General features: G+C 34.1%; 1 protein-coding gene across 2 annotated transcripts in view; it reads right to left on the bottom strand.

Annotated features, from left to right (window-relative positions):
• The window catches only part of LOC123548508 (uncharacterized), a 63527-nt gene extending 36854 nt beyond the window's left edge, over positions 1-26673 (bottom strand). The window contains exons 1-3 of one of the 2 annotated variants that reach the window (XM_045335811.2): positions 26494-26673; positions 6807-7024; positions 448-515 (exon numbers count right to left, since the gene is read on the bottom strand). In XM_045335811.2, the coding sequence (XP_045191746.1) occupies positions 448-515; positions 6807-7024; positions 26494-26521 (314 nt within the window). In that variant the 5' untranslated portion in view covers positions 26522-26673. The remainder of the gene's footprint in view (positions 1-447; positions 516-6806; positions 7025-26493) is intronic. The other variant, XM_045335810.2, reaches the window with a different exon arrangement.

The following is a 26673-nucleotide window of genomic DNA, read 5'->3' as shown; positions in this document are numbered from 1 at the left end:
CTGTGAATGGACTGTTCTAACTTCAGGAAATCAATGCTACCAGGCAAAAATTTTGTTAATTTTAAAACACTTTTTTTTTTGAAATTGTGATTTTTGCCTGATTTTTACAACAGGAAAAATACCTTTTTGGTTATAAAATTGACATTACTAAATAATATAAAACATATTTTGACTAAAAAAATAAAACCATCCTTGGAGATCTTTAGAAAGATGTATAGTCTTCATCTGTGTCTAGCAAAATAAAGCTGCAACTCGAGAAGATTGGGTGAATCAAGCAGTTATAACTGGTAGACCGATGTGCTTGTCAGGGTTATCCACATGGGCCTTTTTGTTCTTTTTGAGGCTCAGTAAAGACGCCACTACAACCAGTTATTGTGCATTTTGACAGGAAATATTAAACCAGTTATTGTACATTTTGTCTAAAAGCTATCAGAAAGTGTTACCTACCCATTTCCGTAACTATGCATAGAAGGGTATGATGACATTTCTTGTGACGTTGTGTCCAAACTGCTTACCTGAAAATACATATATTATTTTGTTCATCAAAGGAGACCTGTCAAGATAAAAAGGTACCACCTCATGACCTGGTATATTTTGAAAATGATAACAATTTGTACTATATTACGTTTTTATTTCTGCATATACTGTCAGCTGTGCAGAAATGGTTGTACTAAGTCTAACAGGTCAATTTTTTCTAATCCTAAATATACCAATAAGCAAAACATTATCTTTAACCATTTCATTTCACTAATGGAGACTAAAACCTGTTCAGGATCAAAGCCAGTAAGAGTTTGGACACCAGTCTCAGAATGCAACCTTGCCATTGTTCAATTTCAACGGTTCAATTTCAAGAATATGGATACCAGTCTCTGAATGCAATCTTGCTATTGTTCAATTTCAAGTGTTCAATTTCAAGAGTTTGGAGACCAGCCTCAGAAATCAATCTTGCCATTGTTCAAATTCAAGAGTTTGGAGACAAGTCTCACATTTTTCAATTTCATGAGTTTGAAGACCAGTCTCAGAATGCTATCTTGCCACTGTTCAATTTCAAGAGTTTAAAGACCAGTCTCAGAATGCAATCTTGCCATTTTTCAATTTCATGAGTTTGATGACCAGTCTCAGAATGCTATCTTGCCATTTTTCAATTTCAAGAGTTTAAAGACCAGTCTCAGAACACAGGTGGCAGTAACGTACCTAGGATACAGTATGGGTCCATGAGCCATATGCCCTTAAATTTACTACAATTATAATGTTTTCTTAGGAAAAAAATGACAAAAAGCCATTTTGAAAAAAATTTTGCTCCTGTGACAATGAGTCATGAGAAAGGTGATCAAGAACAGTTTGACATGTGCATTGCTTCCAGGTCCGTATTTTTTTTCAAAACACTATTTCCTTATCAATGGTTGGCCGCCTTTTCGGCAAAAGATTAATCTTTCAGAAAAACCTTACTTCAAAACCCAGTTCCAAACCGTTTACGCATCACGAGCGAGCAACGGCATACGAAACGATAGTGATTTCTCCACCCGAATAAATCCCACACATTTTTCGCACCGAAGTCTCCCCCGTAAAACAAATCAAGTACACCATGTCAGTTAAAAATAGCACTGCAAGCAGTCGCAATAGGGCAAATGTAAACTAACAAGACTAAAAATAAGGTTCAAGTCTACTTAATTACTTACCAGTTGTTATTTATTTGAATTTGGTAAATAATCCTCGTGAGCCATCGCTGCTTGTTTATATTCGGGTACTCTTTGGATTTTATCGCTACGTTTGAAATACGTAAACTGTCTCCGCCAATGAAAACGTTCTTTACAACCACCGTCTTGTCAACAGTAATCATGGCAGGCGAAGGTAATTTCCGAAAGCGAAAATGTTAAATAGCGAATTTGTAAGTAACAAAGTAGGATTGAACCTAGTTTTCAGTCTTGTTAGTTTGTGTTTAGTCTGTTATGAAGGGTTATAACGTTATTTTAAACTCGCACTGTGAGCTTGATGTGTTTTAGGGGGGAGACTTCGATGCGAAAAATGTGTGGGATTTATTCGGGTGGAGAAATCACTATCGTTTCGTATGCCGTTGCTCGCTCGTGATGCGTAAACGGTTTGGAACTGGGTTTTGAAGTAAGGTTTTTCTGAAATATTAATCTTTTGCCGAAAAGGCGGCCAACCATTGATAAGGAAATATTGTTTTGAAAAAAAAAAAATACGGACCTGGAAGCAATACACATGTCAAACTGTTCTTGGTCACCTTTCTCATGGCTCATTGTCACAGGAGCAAAATTTTTTTCAAAATGGCTTTTTGTCATTTTTTTTCCTAAGAAAACATTATACTTGTAGTAAATTTAAGTGCATATGGCTCATGGATCCATACTGTATCCTAGGTACGTTACTGCCACCTATGTCTCAGAATGCAATCTTGCCATTTTTCAATTTCATGAGTTTGAAGACCAGTCTCAGAATGCAATCTTGCCATCTTTCAATTTCATGAGTTTGAAGACCAGTCTCAGAATGCAATCTTGCCATTGTTCAATTTCAAGAGTTTGGAATATGTAGACCAGTCTCACTGAGAACACAATCTTGCCATTGCCCATTTTAAGAGTTTGAAAAACAGTCTCGGAATGCAATGTTGCTTCTGTTTTGGAGTTTATAGACCAGCATCAGAATGCAATCTTACAATTACTCAGTTTCAAAAGTTTGGAATTTCGAGACCAGCACCAGAATGCATCTTGCCATGGCTTAGTATCAAGTTCAACCAATTAGAAGCTTGAGAATAGAGACTGGTCTCCAACCACAGCTTGATAATACATGTATCAACCAAGGTATAATTATGATAATGATGATAATAATCAGAAATTATTAATTTTATTATTTATAACATAAATAAACCCATGTTAAATGCACATGAAATATTTTTAGGAAAAATACAAACCACAGACAAACACCATTACACCATAATTATTATGTTTTGCAAAGAAATAATTCTGCTATAATACAATATCTCAATTCAATGGCTAAAATCTCCAATTTAGATTACAAGGTAAAGCTGACCATAACTGTATGATTATTGATCCCCTAAAACCTCTATACATATTGAATAAAACTTTTTATTTGGCTAGAGATTAGGTATTTCTGAACTGGATTCTAACCTCTATTAAAAACATTATTAAAATTAAGAACTAGGTGATGATGGAATGTCTTCTGAAAAGGTCATAAATGGCTAAAAACTTGAATCAGGAGCAAGTCATACATTGCAAAGTTACATCATCTACAGTACCATAGACACTCCCACAAAGTTACATCATCTACAGTACCATAGACACTCCCACAAAGTTACATCATCTACAGTACCATAGACACACCCACAAAGTTACATCATCTACAGTACCATAGACACTCCCACAAAGTTACATCATCTACAGTACCATAGACACTCCCACAAAGTTACATCATCTACAGTACCATAGACACTCCCACAAAGTTACATCATCTACAGTACCATAGACACTCCCACAAAGTTACATCATCTACAGTACCATAGACACTCCCACAAAGTTACATCATCTACAGTACCATAGACACTCCCACAAAGTTACATCATCTACAGTACCATAGACACTCCCACAAAGTTACATCATCTACAGTACCATAGACACTCCCACAAAGTTACATCATCTACAGTACCATAGACACTCCCACAAAGTTACATCATCTACAGTACCATAGACACACCCACAAAGTTACATCATCTACAGTACCATAGACACTCCCACAAAGTTACATCATCTGCAGTACCACAGACACTCCCACAAAGACTTCAAGCAAATATTGTTTTACAAATTAGCTCGCTTCTATGGTTTTAACAAGAGGGCCCTAAATCGCTCACCTGATTACCATTGCTGAACAAGTTTTGACATCTATATCACATAGGCATACACACTAAATATAATCAGGACAAAAATATTCTCTTGTAACAGTCCCTTTTGATCTATGGGTCACATACAAGTCAGGGCTAATCTCCAGAAGGAGTTTGAGGGTCCTAGGCTCAAATGCTGCATTTTGTACTAGCATGACTATTTCTTACCCTGGAAGACTTAAATAACATTTAAAACCAATCTCATTAGATGCTGCTTAAGTATATTCATTTACATAAAATAAAGGCAGGTAATTTGTCATAAATTCAGTCAAAAGTTCTCTACCCTGGTTGTCTGAGTCCATCTGATGGCATAAATGACATTTCAAATCAGTATCTTCATTGGTTACTGAGATACACTCATTTCAATTTGAAACCAAGGGAGGTAATTTGACATAAAATCAGTCTGTAGTTATCTACCCCGATTGTCTCAGTCCAACTAATGACAATAATGAAATTTCAAATGAGTCCTATAAATACTTACTGAGATAAATCCATTTTTATTAAAATCAGGGGAGGTAATCATGCATTTGTATATGCATATAGAAGATACCGAGTACAAGCCTTTACACCAATATATTATAAAAGTTTTCATATCCATAAACGTCCAATCAAGAGTTATCTAACATGACTATTTCTTACCATGGAAGACATAAATAACATTTCAAACCAATCTCATTAAAAGCTGCTAGGTATATTCATCTACATAAAAAAAAATAAAGGGAGGTATTTTTCCATAAATTCAGTAAATATGTATCTTCATTGATTGTCCAAGTCAATCTGATGGCATAAATGAAATTTCAGATCAGTATCTTCATTAGTTACAGAGATATACCCAATTTTGTTTGAAATAAAGGGAGGTAATTTGATATAAAATCAGTCCAAAGTTATCTACCCTGACTGCCTCAGTCTAACTAATGACAATAATGTAATTTCAAATGAGTCCTATAAGTACTTACCGATATAAATCCATTTTGATTAAAATAAAGGGAGGTAATCAGATATAAAATAACTCCGGAACCTATGATTAGTTCTGACACATTCATCATGGAATCCAAGATTTATTGTTGTTGAAGATATTGTGCAAGTTTGTATCAAATCAAACCATAAATGAAGACTCTATATGTCTGCAAGCCGTAATAGCAAATTTTGGACCTTTGAGGGGCCATAACTCTAGAACCCATGATGGGATCTGGCCAGTTTTCGAAAGGAACTGAGATATTATGCCAATACAAGTTGTGTGCAAGTTTGATTAAAGTTGATTGCAAAATGTTGTATCTATCATGTTCACAAGCCAATATATAACAAATTATGGCCCCTTTAAGGGGCCATAACTCTGGAACCCATGATGGGATCTGACCAGTTTTCGAAAGGAACCGAGATATGATGCCCATACAAGTTGTGTGCAAATTTAATTAAAATCAAATACAAAATGTGGTCTCTATCGTGTTCACAAGGAAATTGTGAATGGACGTACGACAGACAACGGACAAAGGGCGATCACAAAAGCTCACCCTGTCACTATGTGAAAGCTGAGCTAAATTTTTTTTTTTTTAAATAATAAAGTATTCAATTGTAATTGTCTTTGGCAGTCAGCATCTTGTAAACATGGGAAACAAGTGAGCTTTTTGCCATTATTCAATACTTGTAGTTCTGTGAGAAGACCAAAATTTAATGTAACTATATCTGTGCCAAAAGTTTTGAGAGATCTTTTCAAAAATAGAATTGCGGAAATGGTACCACTTGCTCACTGGGTATTCATGTTATGAAATGGTATCTCAGGTTTGAGAAAATAATTTTCCCTTTCACAAATATTTTCTACTAGGTGACCTAAACCAAGACATATTTTAAGGCAAAAACTCACCTTCAAACAGTCACTCAAAAACTGATATCAAAGTCAAAACACCTTAAGCATCACTCTTAATATTAAATTTTCTCATTTAAGTCAAAGTATCATCAACAATACTAAAAAGTATAAAAAATACCGTAGTTATTTAAAAATAAAAGACTGCACCTTTACATTCATATAATTATGTAGTAGGTTAAGTACTGTTATTTGAACGCAAAACAGAGTTGAATTCATAACATTTGACAGAGTAAAAAGGTAATTGTCCAAGAAACGAAGAAAGTCAAACATAATTATTCATTTTCAGGGATCAGGAAAGCCATAAACGCAGGAACTTCATTCCAAACATTACAAAAAGTGCAAAACTGAGACATTTATCAACATCAAATCAGTGCTTTACTCATCATCTATCCATTCCTCATGTTACCTTATAAATTTCTCATGGATGATCAGCATATTAAACAACCCAAATTCTAGATGAGAGATTTATATTGAAATATGACAGCCAGTTATGCAGTTGAGATACGCATGACTTAGAAGTGCATTTTTATTTCGAAGAAACAAACTTACATATTCTTCAATAGGTAGTGGATCATCTTTATGTAGCACAGATCAGTGTACATTTACACAGAATGATTAGTTATTATACTGTATACAAATGACATCAATGAAATCGATCATTAATGTTTACGAAAATGTACCTGTACATATAAAAAGATACTGAAGCCTCCGGTCTCAATGTTAGTCAAAAGAGATTGAAAATATTCCTGTTGTACACTAGAACTTACACATAGCAGATGACCTAGGTATATAGTCAGGAAATGATCTTTAAAACCAGGTGATTATTTGTGACAGGTAAAATTTATTTCAATTGAAAATGATGGCTGCTAAAGACAGGTGGCTTCTTAATAAAAAAAAAACATGTAACTATGGCTTCAAGCTTCAGTGACATGGCTTTTTATTATTACAGTGTATTTAAACTGCTCTACAGTCATCCCCTTCTGTTTTTGTGAAAACATTTTTTCAAGCTATAAACAAACTTTCTGAGCTTACCATGTTTTGCATTTTTGCCTGTGTAAGTTGACCACTGTAGGAATGATTTGATTTTCTGGTTGGCACTCCTCGCGGACTGAGGGTATATGTACTGTGTAGGCGACTAAGTGCAGCCGTGTTTGGCACACGCATTGGCACTCCATCTTTATCAACAAACCGTATTGCATTCTGCCCCGAGTGTACAACCTTTTTGAACACACGCTCTGTACCCTGGACATCTGAAAAAAATGCAACATGCAAGTAAGATAAATAAAAATCAAGTAAAACTATACCTTGATGCTTGACATGCACATATATAAATATTCAAAGCACACTGTATTGCTTAGAACGAAAACTAGTGTTCAACAGGTACTGTAAAATCTTTTAATTTTGTTGGCAATAAATTTTGTGGTTACAACTGAAACTGATTTCTGATCCTATTCAGTGTATGGAAGACACCATATTTTTTTTAAAATCCACGAAATTTTGTCCCCTGCAATACCAATATATACATTTTTCTTATATACCATATATATTAATGATTTTCCTCTGTATTTCAAATCCCATTTATCTCATATTATAACTGCAACAGCCATATGAGCCGTGCCATGAGAAAATCAACATAGTGGGTTTGCGACCAGCATGGATCCAGACCAGCCTGCGCATCCGCGCAGTCTGGTCAGGCTCCATGCTGTTCGCTTTTAAAGCCTATTGGAATTGGAGAAACTGTTAGCGAACAGCATGGAGCCTGACCAGACTGCGCGGATGCGCAGGCTGGTCTGGATCCATGCTGGTCGCATACCCACTATGTTGGTTTTCTCATGGCACGGCTCATATATGGATTTTAAACATTAATTTCAAGATAAATGGTGGGAAAGGGGTGTGGCCAGCTAACAAGTTATTTGACCATGTTTTATCTGTCTTTCCTTCCTGCACTTACCGTATCTTAAAAACTACGGAAACAAAACATAACTTAAAAAAACAAGAGGACCATGATGGTCCTGAATCGCTCACCTGTCCCCACATGAACTGAGTATGACGTCGTTTTTTCTATTATTTGACATAGTGACCTAGTTTTAGAGCTCATGTGACCTAGTTCTGAACTTGACCTAGATATCATCAAGATAAAAATTCTGACCAATTTTCATGAAGATCCATTGAAAAATATGGCCTCTAGAGAGGTCACAAGGTTTTTCTATTATTTGACATAATGAACTAGTTTTTGAAGGCATGTGACCCAGTTTTGTACTTGACCTAGATATCATCAAGGTGAACATTCTCATCAATTTTCATGAAGATCCATTGAAAAATATGGCCTCTATAGAGGTCACAAGGTTTTTCTATGTTTAGACCTAGTGACCTAGTTTTTGACCGCAGTTGACCCAGTTTCAAACTTGACCTAGATATCATCAAGATGAACATTCAGACCAACTTTCATGCAGATCCAATGAAAAATATGGCCTCTAGAGAGGTCACAAGTTTTTTCTATTATTTGACCTACTGACCTAGTTTTTGACCACATGTGACCCAGTTTCAATCTTGACCTAGATATTATCAAGATGAACATTCTGACCAATTTTCATGCAGATCCCATGAAAAATCTGGCCTCTACAGAGGTCACAAGGTTTTTCTATTATCTGACCTACTGACCTAGTTTTTGATTGCACGTAACCCAGTTTCGAACTTGACTTAGATATCATCAAGATGAACATTCTGACCAATTTTCATGCATATCCCATGAAAAATATGATCTCTAGAGAGGTCACAAGGTTTTTCTATTATTTGACCTACTGACCTAGTTTTTGACCGCACGTGACCCAGTTTCAAAACAGACCTAGATATCATCAAGGTGAACATTCTCACCAATTTTCATGAAGATCCATTGAAAAATATGGCCTCTAGGGAGGTCACAAGGATTTTCTATTTTTAGACCTACTGACCTAGTTTTGGAACGCTGTTGACCCAGTTTCGAACTTGACCTATATATCATCAAGATGAACATTCTGACCAATTTTCATGCAGATCCCATGAAAAAAGATGGCCTCTACAGAGGTCACAAGGTTTTTCTATTATTTGACCTAGTGACCTAGTTTTGGACCGGACGTGACCCAGTTTCGAACTTGACCTAGATATCATCAAGATGAACATTCTGACCAATTTTCATGCAGATCCCATGAAAAATATGACCTCTAGAGAGGTAACAAGGATATTCTATTATTTGACCTACTGACCTAGTTTTTGACCGCAGTCGACCCAGTTTCAAACTTGACCTAGATATCATAAAGATGAACATTCTGACCAATTTTCATGCAGATCCCATGAAAAATACGGCCTCTACAGAGGTCACAAGGTTTTTCTATTATTTGACCTACTGACCTAGTTTTGGACCGGACGTGACCCAGTTTCAAACTTGACCTAGATATCATCAAGGTGAACATTCTGACCAATTTTCATAAAGATCCCATGAAAAATGTGACCTCTAGAGAGGTCACAAGGATTTTCTATTATTTGACCTACTGACCTAGTTTTTGACCACAGTTGACCCAGTTTTGAACTTGACCTAGATATCATCAAGATGAACATTCTGACCAATTTTCATGAAGATCCATTGAAAAATATGGCCTCTAGAGAGGTCACAAGGTTTTTCTATTTTTAGACCTACTGACCTAGTTTTTGACCGCACATGACCCAGTTTCGAACTTGACCTAGATATCATCAAGGTGAACATTCTGACCAACTTTCATAAAGATCCCATGAAAAATGTGACCTCTAGAGTGGTCACAAGCAAAAAGTTTACGCACGCACGGACGGACGGACGACGGACGACGGACGCTGCGCGATCACAAAAGCTCACCTTGTCACTTTGTGACAGGTGAGCTAAAAATGAAATGATTTTCAATTTGTATATTTCTTTTTTTTACCAAATACTTGTGATTTTCTTTGAATTTCCAAAATAATTTGAATTCAGATCAACTGTAGGTCTCTCCAGTGCAAAAATACTATAATTTAAAAAGTTTGATAGTCCCTTTTTCTAACATACTTGATTTATGTGGTACTACCCTTACAGAAGCAAGCCTCTGTGGCGTACATGCTGTGTATTTGCTGTGTATATGCCGCGAACACAGTAGTACGCCAGAGGAGTACATTTTACATACACCGCATGCCGCGTACTATTTCGACGAGTACACAGCATGTACGTAGGAGGTCACTAGTACACTTCAAGTACGCAGCACAGACTCTGAAAATTTAAGGAATACACTGCATGTACGCAGGAGGGACTTGTACAAGAAAATAGTACACTGCATGTACACCGCAGATACTTTGAAATTTGTGCAGTACACTTCATATACGCGGGAAAGACTTGTACAATTTCTTTTGGCATTTATACTTAGTTTTTTTTTTATAAGTTAAAGTCTGAAGTAAACTTCATATACGCGGGAGGGACTTGTTCATTTTCTTTTAGTGTTTATACTTTGATTTTTTTAGGTAAAAGTCTGAAGTACACTTCATGCAGGAAGGATTTGTACAATTTTTTTTTTTTCTTTTTTGGAAGCAAGAACTTGATTTCCGAGTAACTTTTATCTTAATAGCATAAAATAGTTCAGATTACCAGTATTCTGAACAATGAAAATTTGCCAAACTATTTGCAATGTTCATTTGTGAAGCTAACATCTTAGTGATTTCTGAGCTGCACCTTGCATGCAGTGTACAAATATATTCTTTTTCATTTTGAATTAATCCTGGAGCTTTCTAACTTGGATAATTGAAAAGCCTTATATGTACTTCGTTGCATTACATTTTGTAATACATGAAATAATTACCAAGATAATGCCTCAACAGTGCCCGAATAAGAAGAATTAATAGCTCTCACTGTTATTTGAATACTCTTAAGCAAAACACCATTCTATCATGTTTTATAAGGGCTTTAATGCTCATTAAGTTAACTCATTAAGGCCTCACCAAATTAAAAAGTTGTTCATCGGATTTGCTGCTTGTATATTTTCAGAACTATTGGCTAATTGCGCTCGCCCCATTGGAAAAAATCAATCCATAAATTTTTGGTGCGCTACTTTTTACGGACGTAAAAGTGTATAAATGCTTATATAATTCCAGTCCTACATTGTTCTCAGATGGATTTTAATCAAAATAAATACATACTATGCACACATCGTCTATAATAAATCATAACACTTATATTTAGTTGCATTAAAGTTGTTTCCTCTTGATGCAGTTACGCCATTTTCTTCAAATGTTTACCAAATTACATGCTACAAAAATTGATTTATTTCATTGAAAAGTGGATGAAGAAAAGCATACTAATTTATTTGATAACATCAATCTACATTATTTTGGTAAGGGTAAATACTTATTGATGCATGTCACTTATCTTTTTTCTGTTTTTTTCTGTCCAAATGATCAGCATTTGCATACGAAAGTTGGTGGGGTAAGGAATTTACGAGTTTTAAGAGTACACAGCATGTATGCAGCAGGAGTACACAGCATGTACGCCGCAGGACTCGGGCCAGGAGTACACAGCATATACGCCGCAGGAGTACACAACATGTACGCCGCAGGGGTAGTACACCGCAGGCTCATTTGCATGTGAAAAGTGTATGTGCCGCGTACATGCTGCGTACTATTTCCCGCATACTAAACTCCTCCAGCGTACATCCTGTGTACTATGTAGTCCACAGCATGTACGCAGCAAGTAGTACGCGGCAGAGCTCATTTGCATGTCAAAAGTGTACTACAAACGTACCATCGGTGTATGTGCGGTGTATATCCTGCGTACTATTTAAAGCCCTTGATTTCAGTACACATCATGTACGCATCATATACGCTGTATGTACACAGCAAGAGTACGCAGCAGGCCTTTTTCTTCTGTAAGGGTATCACTCTCTTAATTTTTCTCAAGGTACAATGTAATACAAGAGCTGTCACAGGAGACAGCGCGCTCCACTATTTCGATGCTGGATAGTGAAACTGGGCACATCTGAGGAAACTCGAGCTGTCACTGGAGTGTTTAATGACTCCAATTGTGGATGAAGATATTGCACAATAGCCTGAGTCTATGTCAAAAATATTAACTTAATGTAATAAGAGGGGTAAAGATAAAATGTATCAAACACTATATAAGTATATCCTAAGCAAAAAGGGGCATAATTCATTAAATACTGGTGCCAGAGTTATGCACCTTGTGTACTATGGTGTGGGTGATGATGTTGAACAACTATTTAAAGTTTGAATCAAATCCATTAAGTAATAACAAAGACAGAGTAAAAGTGCATCAAAACTTTAACCTAAAATTCTAAGTAAAAAGAGGGAATAATCAATGAAAAATTGGGCCAGAGTTATGCACCTTGCACCATATGGTGTGGGTGATGATGTTGAACAACTATTTTAAGTTTGAATCAAATCCATTCAGTAATAACAGAGATAGAGTGAAAGTGCATCAAAACTTTAACCTAAAATTCTAAGAAAAAGGGGAAATAATTCATGAAAAAATGGTGCCAGAGTTATGCACCTTGTGTCATATGATGTGAGTGATGATGTTGAACAACAATTTTAAGTTTGAATCAAATCCTTTCAGTAATAACAGAGATAGAATGAAAGTGCATCAAAACTTTAACCTGAAAATCTATGTGATAAGGGGGGATAATTCATGAAATACTGGGGCCAGAGTTATGGCCCTTATGTCAGATGATGCGGATGATGATGAGGAATAAGTATTTCAAGGTTGAATCAAATCCATCAAGTAATTACAGAGATAAGTTGAAAAAAGAGAAAATGCACCAAAACTTTAACCAAGGTGGGGACGCGGAAAGACACCGACGCCAGTATAGTCGAGCTAATAACACACATTATAGTTATTTTATATCAATGAAGAAAAAAGCTTTTAACCCATTTAAGACTGCACTTTAAAATCATTCATTTGAATTATTTAAATGACAATCGTTGTGCATTGAATAAACTAGCACCATAATGACAGCACTTATCTTGACATGATATGCAATAACATAATGACTTGTATAAAAAGCTTGACTGAACATGAAAACTGTGAGAAAAGGCAGTGTCTGGCACGATCAAACCCAGTACAGTGACAACTGCATAATATGATTTAAACAATAATGTCACTGTAAAATGACAAGTGACCCCAAAGTGTCCAAAGCCCTCAAGGGGTAAAAACCTGTGAAGAGTGGTCCCATTTAAGGACTATTGATCTAAGGCACTACAGTTGTGACATATGAGTTCTAATAGATGTTACACCAAGTTTGAATCATTCCTACCCCATTAAGAATGAGATGTATTGCAGAAAAAAAAAAACATTTAAAATAACATGAAAGTTTTGTATAACACATTTTGTTTTTAACTTGAATATGATATAATTATTTCAAGTTCAAATTGACATCTAACAAATATAACCACTTAGGATAACTTAGCGCTACAAAATCTGTAAATACAAGGTTGTTTTTTTTGGGTTTTTTTTATAAAACATTGAAAGTGTCATTGTTATACTAAGGTCCGAAACTAGAATTTTTAGTGGAAAACATATGAGATTGTATAGACAAATTAAGTGTCCATTTGCTTTCATTCCACTTTAATGCCAACTTTTTGCTAAATTAAAAAAAAAATTTCAACAAAACTGGAAAACACATCTCTACTGTAGGATAGAGGGTTATGCTTGGTTAGGTACTTTTTAAAAGCATTTTTTAGGCATAACAGCCTATTAACAGGACATACGGGCCACCTTCCTGAAATGGCAGCAATAAATTTTATATCTTAATTCCAATAATGCTTGCCTATATTAAGTGATGACTTCCAAGTCCTTTTTTTGCATATTTCTTAACCTACTATCTGACATGTTTCAGGACATTTAACAATTATCTCTCATAAAGGTTTAGGTTTTGTTAAAACTGAATGAGTACGTCGTTCCCTCGAGTAACAAGTTTCTGTGATGGTAAGGAAACAGCACGCAATTTCGTAATTAATAATTTACTATTTTACAAAGAAATAAAGTGAAAAATGTACCTCGTTTTATCCCAACAGTGTCAAAAAGTATTTTAGGTTGCTAACAGAAGAGCGCTGATATTTTTAAACATCAACTGGAACTGACTTCCATTTACACTGGTAGAACAGTTTTTGTTACCTCTGCGTAATGGTTGAAATAAACGGAAAGAAAAGTACTGCAATAATGGAGGCACTATAACATTCAAAATTTACTCGTTTTCTATCACTGTTGACACAAATGTACTGTTATGATTTTATTAGCATACACAAATTAACACTCTAGTACGCATTGCCAAGTACAGTTGGCGAATACTGCCTGAATTATAGTTTTGATGGGGATGGGCACTGGCACCAGATCAGAAAGAAAATGCCTCTGTACATGTTATACCTTACCCCTAAGTATTCTATAAGAACCTTGGTCATGAACGGGAAAATTTACTAACCTGTTTCAATCGCGCATTTCTTACTTAAAACACGCAGTTCGGTAAATGTGTACTAGTCTATGGATATCAAATGTGTGGTGATTTATCTTCCATTGTGTCCCGGTCACATTTCTTCAATACATCTTATCTTAGAAAAACAACTTTATTGTTTTAAAACGAGTGTCATTGCAACTTTTTCAGTATACTTTATATAACTTGCATAAGAAAACATTGTCACTATTTTACGAACCATCTTGCCGATACCGGTAACGGGTGGATACGGCGTCCGATATTTATACAAGACAAACATGGCGCTTGGTTGGGAAAGGACAAAAACATTATTTTCATTTGATATTGCAGCCATAAGTCTGATCCTTGAAAACTCGACTTATGGCCGCGAATATATGGTAGTTTATAGTTATTTCAACGTTACACAAAAAACTTGCTTGACCTTCCCTGGTGAAGTTCTGTTCTAGATTACAGAACTGGCTGTTGTGAAAATGTATGTCAATTGTCATTTTACTACACGGGTTCGCTAAAATGTGAAAATGCAGCATAAATGTGCAAAATGAATAAAATAAACTGAACAGATGTACGATTTCAAATTAAAGATCATATACAGGATGAATTTTATTCATCATTTCCAGTTTTAGTGTAAAATTGTTTTTGTTTGTTTACATTTCGCCAAACATGTGCACACTGCCGTGACTTCTGGACCGGATGATCATTAGGGAAGGTCAAGCAAGTTTTTTCTGTAACGCTGACGAAAGCATAAAATATGTTGATAATCTCAGCAATATGGAATATTGAGAATAGGTGACTGGTGCACGATGGAAGATAAATTAAGATGAGAAATTTACAATTGAAACGGGTTAGTATATTTTTCGTTCATGACCATGGTTCTTATAGAATACCTAGGGGTAAGGTATAACATGTACAGAAGCATTTTCTTTCTGATCTGGCACCATTGGGGATGGGCTTCTATAAACCTACAGAAAATTTGCAAAGATGTTTACAATAAACAATTGCAATCAAAATATCCGTTGTCTTGATCATATACTTTAACTGAAACAAATGGCAATGACCTTCTAATCAACCAACAACAATACTTCAGGAATTTTTACACTGTACAAAAGTCTTTTTGAGTCTCTAGCCATGTAAGGATGTGCCTTTTCTCTCCATTTCATTAAATTAACTAAAGCTTTTGAACCATTCTCCCAAAACAATTGGCTGCAATATGTCATTTTAAGGAAACTGTGATGTATTGTATTAGAGAAAATTGAATGGAAGAAGTAATGTGCATTATTGCATTAACATGTTTATACTACTTCACGTTAGTATGGGAAGTAAATCTGTTTTCTTCCATTTTCAAGTACTGCACGCATTTTTTGGGTGCAGAAGATGACTTGACATTTCTAAAGTTGGCTTCCAGGTTATGACATCAGTAAACAAAACAGCATGCAAGATACATGAAAAATTTTCGGTATCACGAAATGAAAGGTATCACAATTTGAGGTTCAAAGTAACTTGTGGGTACTGTCATGGACTCCGCTGTAAAATCATGTATGAATCTATTACTCTGCAGTATCACGTATATATCAGGTCCAAGACTTCACCTGGATTGAGAGACATTCTCTTGATCTAAACATTGTCTCTCATTCAAAAGACAAAATGTATTTCAATTGAAATACTCAAATTAGCTCAAACAATGAATATCAATGAAAGAATAATTAAAACATTCATTTAGATTGTGCAAATTTATGTCAAAAATAGAAGTTTATCTTTCGTTTATCAAATTTTCAAAATCCAAATTGTGAATTTTATTTAATACTTTTTACACTTAACATTTAATTCCACGAGTACATACACATATACATACATATATATTTACCTTTACCTTTTATACACTAGGAATATGTTTGTGTTACAGGTAAGATCAAATCAGTAACCCCTCGTGAAAATATAATGCACGTGGCGTTCATGGTTGATATATATTTGTAATATTATATTTTGACATTACACTGAAACAAACAAATACATTTGTACCCTTTTTGCATATTCATTTATATAACAAGAGCTGTCCGTAAGACAGCCAAGCTCGACTATTCGAAATATTGTCACAGAAGCAGGAAATTATTACCCAAAATGTTAAATATCAAAAGAGTTTTAAGTTCGAAAGGGGACATAATTTGACCAAAATACATATCAGAGTTATGGGACTTGGTGCTATCAACTAGTTTTATAACTCCGAAGAAACGTTAAGTTTCAATTCAATATCTGCATTAGTTTTGGGGATAGTAACTTGCATGTAAAACTTTAACCAGAATTTTCTAAGTCCAAAAAGGGGGCATAATTTGCTCAAAATACATGTTAAGAGTTATGGAACTTGACCCAGTGAGGTTGGTAATTGACCTAGAAAAAGAATAAGTAAGTTTCAAAGCGATATGCCTTTTGGTAATAGCTGTAGGTACTTGCACGCAAAACTTTAACCAGGATTTTCTAAGTCCAAAAGGGGGCATAATTTGCCCAAAATACATGTCAGAGTTATAGGACTTGGTGCTATCAACTAGTTTTATAACCCCGAAGACACACGTGAAGTTTCAATTTAATATCTGTAGTAGTTTTGGAGATAGTTACTTGCATGTAAAACTTTAACCAGGAATTTCTAAGTCCAAAAGGGGGCATAATTTGGCCAAAATACATGTCAGAGTTATGGGACTTGACCCAGTGAGATAGGTAATTGATCTAGAAAAAGAAAAAATAGTTTCAAATCTATATGCCTTTTAGTAATAGCTGTATGTACTTGCACGCAAAACTTTAACCAGAATTTTCTAAGTCAAAAAGGGGGCATAATTTGGCCAAAATAAAGGTCAGAGTTATGGGACTTGGTGCTATCAACTAGTTTTATAACCCCGAAGACCCATGTGAAGTTTCAATTCAATATCTGCATTAGTTTTGGAGATAGTAACTTGCATGTAAAACTTTAACCAGAATTTTCTAAGTCCAAAAGGGGACATAATTTGGCCAAAATACATGTCAGAGTTATGGGACTTGACCCAGTGAGGTAGGTAATTGATCTAGAAAAAGAATAAATAAGTTTTAAATCTATATGTCTTTTAGTAATAGCTGTATGTACTTGCACGCAAAACTTTAACCAGAATTTTCTAAGTCCAAAAGGGGGCATAATTTGGCCAAAATGAAGGTCAGAGTTATGGGACTTGGTGCTATCAACTAGTTTTATAACCCCAAAGACACATGTGAAGTTTCAATTCAATATCTGCATTAGTTTTGGAGATAGTAACTTGCATGTAAAACTTTAACCAGAATTTTCTAAGTCCAAAAGGGGGCATAATTTGCTCAAAATACATGTTAGAGTTATGGAACTTGACCCAGTGAGGTTGGTAATTGACCTAGAAAAAGAATAAATAAGTTTCAAAGCTATATGCCTTTAAATGATAGCTGTATGTACTTGCATGCAAAAACTTAACCAAGGTGTGACGCCGACGCCGACGCCGACGCCGACGCCAGGGTGAGTAGAATAGCTAGACTATTCTTCGAATAGTCGAGCTAAAAATATAAACAAACAAAAACGGGAACAGTGTTTATTTGTTTGATTGAGAGTAACACCGAAAGGACACAATGAACTTTTCCCAGGTTTTGTTGGTGGGGGAAAGACTCCAGCTGCCCCTAGACATTTTTGGGGGCTCAGACTAGTAACTAGATCGAGACACTAACCTAAGCTAGATGACTTCCTTACGTGTAAAGTTTTACACCTCAAGTGAGGTTTCGATCCCACGTTGGTGATGAATGAGGAATTCGAAGCCAGCGACCATGACCATCAAGTTTTTCTTTTGCAAGTATAAAACTTAAATATTCAATTAAATACCGTGAACATAAATGACACTCTCAATGATATTTACCATGTCGGAAATTACAAATGGTTCGCCGAATACACCATACTTTTAATTTCAAAAGTTTACACACCATGTGGGTCTGAAAGCACGAAATTTACATTCTTGAATGTATATGTGAATCTTCATGTTTGAAATGTAAACAAAGGAATAAAAGTAACTGTTTTCATGTTCGCAGTAAAGATCGATTTGTGATTGTCAATGTTCCCGATACTGAATATATATGAATGTATAAACATGAGCCGTTTCATCTTACAGGACTTACAAGAACTTAATAAGCGATTGTTTATTTATTGTATTTATGTTTTAGTGACCTTTGACACTGATTTCGAGGACAAGCCGGGTTTGTGGCGTATACATGTCTGTTGTTGGGCTGGAAAAAGATAGGTCCAAAATTTAAACTAAAAGCTATATTGCATAAATTCTTCATTATTTTGGCATACAATTAGGTTGTTTAAAGGTAAGAATATCAGAGAATTACAGGAAATAAAACATATCTTTGAAAAAGTCCCGATCTTTCATCATTTTTTTTGGTTGGCGCATGATTACAAATTTAATGTTTGAGGGCGGTGATGTCCATGAAGCTGTGTTAAGTTATAATTTTGATGACACAATGGTTTTATTTTGTAATTGTTAGTGATCGTTAAGTGATCAGAAAGATCGGACAGTGGGATGTTTTAAAAAAGTGATTCTTTATTTAGATAAGAAAGTGAATCATACTCTACAATAAGGAAATCTAAGGTAAAACACTCCTTTTATTTCGTTCACTGAAGAAAACATGGCGGACATATTTTTTGTAAAAAAGCGGTGCACGTGTGATTTGTTTAACACAGTTTAACGACAATTTCTGAGAAAAATAACACTCAGCTCATTTACACTGACATACACTTGACTGATGAATATATATATTGTATAGATATGAGAGACTTATGGTACCAAATACTGTCACCAAAAATTTCTATGCATTTTTTTCTGGTGCACTGTTTGGACATGCTTTTGAGTGCATTGATACTTTATGATTTACTCGGTGATACATTTTTTTATTATTATTAGTTTCTCTCGGATCCCCGTGCATTTCTCGCGTTGTTACGACAATCTCAGTTTTACACTGGATTTTTGCATTGTCAAAATAGCATAGTCCTTTAAAAGCATTAAAATGTTTCTTGTATAAAGTTATTTGAAATAACAAGTTATTTAAATCAATAAATTTTAGATTGAGAGAAAGTCTCTCTATCCAGGTGAAATGTCTGACCTGTATCTGTATTTATATAGGTAGATCTAAATAGATATTTAGATTAACAAGAATTACAGTGGTTTCGTCATATCACCGGTTCGTCATACTTAATTTATATAGTAAGTGAGAAGTGGTTTCGTCATAAAGACTTTATATAGTTAATAGCATAATAGGTCAATACAATGGAAGATGATCGCACCTATTTAATGGCAGTTAATCTCGATGATTGCGTTAAAGTAATTCGCACATACTTAATCGATAATGTTACTCAAATTGCAAATGAGTTATTAAAAATTATTGTGTATTAAAAACGAGTTCTTGATAAATATTACGTTTCTGAAATAGACGGCTCGATCTATACTTCATTTCATGAAAAAAAAATGAATGATTAGCGAACAATATAAAGCTGATCTTGATCTGCACTGGTCGCGAATGCAGGTACATACTTGCGATTAAGATGTTGATAATTAAAGGATGCTGTAAGAAAAATGTACAACTTTGGTAATATGAATTATCGGACTTGTATTAAATTACATTAAAAATTTGGCAAACAGATATATTTACATATCTAAAATATAAATGTTATAAATGTACCAATGGAAATAAATTGTGTCTATCTTCACATTTCCTCTTATAATTTTGTATTTGTAGAGTAAGTATTTGTTTGCCATAATACTTATTTTACACAACTTCAATTACGGCCTTTAATTAACGCAAACTATACGTTGTTTTTAGCTTATGAACATCGTTAGCTTGTATGTTTAATTATCCCCGCGTAAGTTTGTGAACAATTCGTTAGCTTGTATGTGTAATTATCCCCGCTTATTAGCTTGTATTTGGTTATGGTTAAATTATTTATTACGAATTTTAACTAAGTTTAAAGAAACCGGTATGAATTAAAATACGAAGGATGTTACCTAACAATATTATACAATTTCCGGAATGTGCATATTTTTTTTGTTGGACTAAACGTCGCACCAACACATAGAAGGTCATATGGCGATTTTTCAGCGTTAATTTGCATAATAATAACAACAACAACAACAACAATAAATTTATTGCATTAAACATTTTACAATGTCTATAGCAAACTGACAACTCCAACACGAACATAGCTTTTCTGAAGATCTTACATGTACTTAGTTTCTGATTTTACTTGCATGGTATAAAAATTTGGACAAATTTATTAACACATTTCTAGATTTTATTGACAAAAGGTTAGATAGTTTTTGAAGCGTAGGCCATGTATAATAATATTTTTTTAGGTATTTTTGTCTGAGATCTTTGTATTTAGTACATATTAAAAGATGATGAAATTCATTTTCAACCATATTTGATCTACATTGAACACATATTCTATTATTTCTTGGAACATTAACATGTCTACCTGTTTCTATAAAAAGATTATGGGAAGAAGTTCGAAATTTAGTTAAGGCTATTCTGTATTTTTTCTCTTGTATTTTGTCTAAGTATGACTCAAAAGCAAAGGAATGTTTGAATAAACAATATGTTTCTAAACGAGGTGAATCATTAATTGCCGCATACCAGGTTTGATGATATATGTCTATAATTCTTTGTCTAATGATATTATAATTTAACAATATAGTAAATTGATTTTGCCACAAATACGCTAACCCTGCTTGATCTAATATACATTTTACTTGATACGCCCAATTGGTTTGGTTATACGTAACGCCATTATCAACATCAGTCCTTAACATACAATACGTTTTAAACAATAAAGAAGTATCTTTCTGTTGTAAAACTTTAAGCCAGTATTTTATAATTATTAGTTTCCTATAAATATACATCGGGATTCTTCCTAATTCTCCGTACACAGCATCCAGATTGGTGGAATTTCTCACACACAGTAGTTTTCGACAGAATTTAGAGTGCACAGATTCGACATCCGGGCTCTTATGATAGCCCCAAATTTCTGCGGCATAATTTAATATAGGAGCTACAAGTGTGTCAAATAAACCTAATTTCTGTGACACTGGCAGTTCTAACTGATTATTCACAATAAACAAGTTATGCATGGAAAACGAAGCATGTTGCGCAACTAATTTTTGCGTGCGATTCCAATTTCCGTTTTTAAATAGATGAACGCCTAGATATTTAAACGTTGTAACAACTTCTATACGTGAATCATAAAGATAAAAATCATGGGAGGTATGACGCCCGTTTTCGAAAATCATAACTTTTGTTTTGTTTACATTTAAACGTAATCCCCATGCATTACTGTAATTTTCAATGTCATTTAACATTGACTGAAGAGAAAATGGATCATACGCAAATATAATCGCGTCATCGGCAAATAATAGAAGAAAGATTTTAAGATCATCCATTTGCAACAAACCATCTATATTGCTATTTATGTTATTTATGATATCATTTAAGAAAAATAAACATAACAAGCTACTTGACGAATCACCCTGTTTTACGCCAATATTAGAGTGTATATATGAAGATTTATCTGCCTTGTATCGCACATACGATTTTACAACATTATACATAGATTTTATAGCCTTGATAAATTTTGAACTAATATTTTCCTGCATTAATTTATGCCAAAGATACAGCCTATTTATTTTGTCGAACATTTTTTCCCAATCTAAAAATGCAGTATACAGTTTTCTTTTAGACGCTAATGTTTGAGAAATTAAAGCATGTAAAATAAAGATACAGTCTACTGTAGACTTGCCTCGCTGGAAACCAAATTGATTATCTATCAGTTTCTCATGTTTTTCGGCCCATTTTGTGAGACGTGCAACCAGAAGTCTAGAGTATATTTTAGACAGGATATTATTCAAAGTGATACCTCTGTAGTTTTTAGCTTCGTCGACGTTCCCTCCTTTAAAAATAGGTATTATAATTCCTTCTCCCCAAGCTGTTGGGAAAATACCATCATCTAATATTTTATTATAAAGTTTATGCAGAAAAGGAGATATAATGTCAAACGAGTTCTTAAAAACTTCAGAGATCAACTGATCTGTCCCTGGACTTTTGGAATTACTTTGCGCTGAAACAGCTGCTTTAATTTCTGTAATGGAAAACTCTGTGTCCAAGTCATAGTCTAAAACATTATACTCACTCGGTATTATGTAGTCTGCATTATTATTTTCAGTTTCATAAAGCTGATTAAAGTGCGTGTATAAATCATTAATATTTAAACTATTTGATTCATTATTATTTTGTTTATACTGCCGCTTAACATTTTTCCAAAAAGATTTTGGATTAGTTTTAGCTAAATTAGATATACGTGTACCTTCTTTCTTGTAAAAAAGCCTTTTATACTTTCGTTTTGTTTTAATGTACGTTTGTTTTTTATTCAAAAAATTATTCTTATTAATTAGACTTTTATCTCGAATAAATGCATTTCTTGCTTTATTGTATTCTTTGCGTGTTTCATAACATTCTTTATTAAACCATTTTGTTCCCTCGCTATTGCTATTTATACATGTACTATTATTTATAATTCGCGTTTTTCCGAAGATCTGAAAAGTTTGATCTTGCATAAAGTTAGTGAATGATTCAACAGAATGATTCACATTACTACTCTCTACGCTTTCAGTCATGCGTTGTAAAGTTGTAAAATTAGCCAATAGATTGCTTCGGAATGTATCAACAAGTGTGACGTCCCACACAATGAAGCGCTCCTGTACGATAACATTATCACGTGACTGTATTTGTGGGGATTTGCATTCAATGCTAAAATTTAATGCGCAATGGTCAGAAAATTCATTCGGTTGCATAATTTGGAAGTTCTTAAAGTATTTAAAATCTTCGTATTTTAGCAAGAAATAGTCAACCACTGACGCACCATTCCTATTATAAAATGTCATGTTTCCTATTCCTTTATCCAAGCCTAGCCTAGAATTTGCTATTAATAAATTTGTAGATTTACATAACTGAATAATACGTTTACCTTGAGTATCTAATATCTGATCTTTACTACATCTCGGAAAAACAACATCATTATACAATAATTCTGCATTATCTAAATATGCATCACGTACAAGATATTCAATTTCATTCGAGGTTCTACCGTTTAAGTCTCCAATTATGCATGTCTTTCCTAAGGCATTATACTTTTCAATTCCAATTTCTATTAAATCGAAAATATCATCATTGTTAAAACGTGTTACAATTTTAGAATCATTAGATTTAATATATGTACTACACAAATATATATCCTGATCAAACTGAAAAAGACTCTTACAAAGTTTAATCCATACTATTCCACACTGGTGTTTTTCTACGACTTTAATTTTGCTTCTAAATTTTGATTTAAAGTAAATGGATAATCCTCCACTATATCTACCTTTTCTGGTATTCACAGATTTATTTCCAAATAAATGGTCAACATCATATCCTTTTATATTTAAATTGTAATGCGTTTTGGGTGATACCCAGGTCTCAGATAGAATAATCACATCGTGAGATTTAACTATTTCTAAGAAATCAGTATCGGTTAATTTTCTCGTTAATCCATTTATGTTCCAGGAAAGAATGTCCAAACTTTCTTCATGACTCTCCTAAGCTGTTGTGGGTGGGGGTGTGTATACAGCACCGTCGATGTACAATTTATCGGCGACAAGTTTCACTGTCTTGCCTTTCTTCTTTTCGTTTCTCATAACGGAATAAAGCGGTTTACGAGCTCCCGCCATTTTTGAGGTATTTGGGCACCTACGCCAAGTTGCTTTGCCTTAAGATCGTCCTTTAGGTTAAATGCCGTGGCGCGAATTTCTTCTCTATCAGAGAACGAATGAAATTTGACGATTATCGGTCGTGGCTTCTTGGAAGTATTGGGATTTCCCATTCTATGAGATCTGTCAAACTTCATGCGTGAACTGTCAATACTAAGATGATCTTTGATCATTTTTCTAACTTTCGTCTCGTCGGTTTCTGGAGATTCTAATTCCATTCCCATGGCTCCCTCTTGGTTTTCCGGTATTCCATAAAATATTAAGTTTTCCCTCATGGATCGAAACTCTAAGTCCGTGACCTTGCTGTTTAACTCGCTGCGATCTTTCTCTAAGTCATTAACATGTGTTTTTAGTGATGTACAAGATTTTTGAAGAGTTTTAATTTGATCACCAGCCAATTTTAACTCTTTGTTTTGAGAATCGTACTGTTTACTTACGAATGTAACTGTGCTTTCAACTTCTACCACTCGTGTGTCAATATTGTTTACTTTTAATTCCAAGTCACACAATTTCTTGTTGATACTATTAACTGTTTTTTCAATGTTCTCGATTTTTGACACCGATATCTTGATGTTTTTAATATCCTCTATGATGCTAGAAGCCCATGGGGGCGGTTGGTTGAGTTGTGCACTAGTACTTGCAGGAGGTCCAGCATACAGCGGCGCAAATCCCGGCGGGGACTGCATAAAAGGTTGCCCATAAGGCTGCTGTGGGTAACTCATATTCGTATTCCACGTATGAAACGGTTCAAATGTAAAGTACTGAGAGCCTTCACTTTCACTGAACTGGAAACGTTTATTTTGTATATTTTGTGTATTCCCTAATCCGCCGCTCGATGAATCGCCTAAGGCATGTGTACATGAACCCGTTTGACCAGTTTTTTGTATGTCCGATAACAAAGGAGAAATGTTTTTTCTTTTCTTTCGCTTTTTGTTTGAGTTATTTTGATTTTTATCCGTACAATTTAATTCCGACATCAATACTTTATGTCACTAATTAGTTATCCTGCCAAAAAAATCCACAAAAACACTTTTAAACTAAAAATTTTATCCAGTCCATAAAACCATGCCGTGTTGGAAAGGGACATAACTACTGATAATAATGATAACAATAATAATGATAATAATAATAGTTATAATAAATGTTGCAAATATATTCCACAGGTCCTTCGATGTCAGCGGCAGATCCTTCAGTCAACCGGCACCACATCTGGACGAATCCTTAAGAGATCGCTCCCTTGACGATTTCAGGGTTGACATGACATGTGTATTATAATGTATATAATTATATTGTATTGATATTGAATGTGATATTTTATAATGTATAAAATTATATTGTATTAATATTGAATGTGCTATTGTTTCTTTTTCCTTCAGGGTTGTCATGATATGTATAAAAATGCATTGTGTATTGACTGTGATATTAATTGCTTCTTTTTCTTTTTCAGAGTTTACATGGCATATGTATTATAATGTATAAAATTGTAATGTTTATTGAATGTGCTATTGATTGCTTTTTTTTTCTTTTTCAGAGTTGACATGTGTATTATAATGTATAAAATTGTATTGTGTATTAAATGTGCTTCTTATTTTCATTGTTGAATGTGTGTCTTTTGTGATGATGTAAATAAATGTAAAAATATAAAACGCTTTGTTTTTCTTCTGCAAATACATTTTGATGATAAATTAATTTCTAATTAGAAACATCTATGAAATGTCGGGAATTTAATGAGCAGAATGTGCCACAATTAGCACCTCACTGACATTCTAGAAATGCAAGGAATTTAGCACATTTTAAGTATAATAATCATCGATCATCAGTTAAGCTTTGGGGACAGTTACGCTAACTTCTTAAGATAAGAATTTTAATTCTTTTACTATAAATATACATTTTGTATATCTAAATTTTACTTTGTATAGTATTTGTTTTTTTTTTTTCTTATCAAATTCATATTTTCAAAATAAATTTAAAATGTTTTAATTCTCAAAAGAAATTCTTAATTTTTTATTAATTCAAATTTAACATTTTGAAAAATAAATTGTCTTGCGTCGAACTTAACATTTGTAACCAGTAATAAATACATAAGATTCGTCCATAAGAATTAGTTTAACAAAAACTAAATCTCTATATATCTTAAATATCGATCGGCAATTATATCATTTATTTTTCTTTTCATTTTCTGTATAAATAATTAGCTTTGAAATTATCTTTTCAAAATTAACAACTTGTTTGCCACACAAAGTACATCAACAATAAAACGACCAACAAACAATCATTATTACACTATAACAATAAGTATGACGAAACCACTTCTCACTTACTATATAAATTAAGTATGACGAACCGGTGGTTTGACGAAACCACTACCATCCGATTAACAATTAAATTTAGAATAAATGATTTTTTTCAGTCAAATTAACTTACCTAGACTTCTTTGGTCTAACCGAATCATTGCAACCGAACGCCGCTACACGGCAGGCCTCACTCACGCAACTCCCAAGTTATTGATTTAATCACTAATTTTAATTAAAACAAACTTAAAACTTAAATCCATCGGAAATGAACCGCGTGCGGCCATTAATTTACCTATGACGTCATTGTTAC

This window comes from Mercenaria mercenaria, chromosome 6, assembly GCF_021730395.1.
Source record: "Mercenaria mercenaria strain notata chromosome 6, MADL_Memer_1, whole genome shotgun sequence".
Classification (NCBI taxonomy): domain Eukaryota; kingdom Metazoa; phylum Mollusca; class Bivalvia; order Venerida; family Veneridae; genus Mercenaria; species Mercenaria mercenaria.
This window is presented reverse-complemented; position numbering and strand designations above follow the sequence as displayed.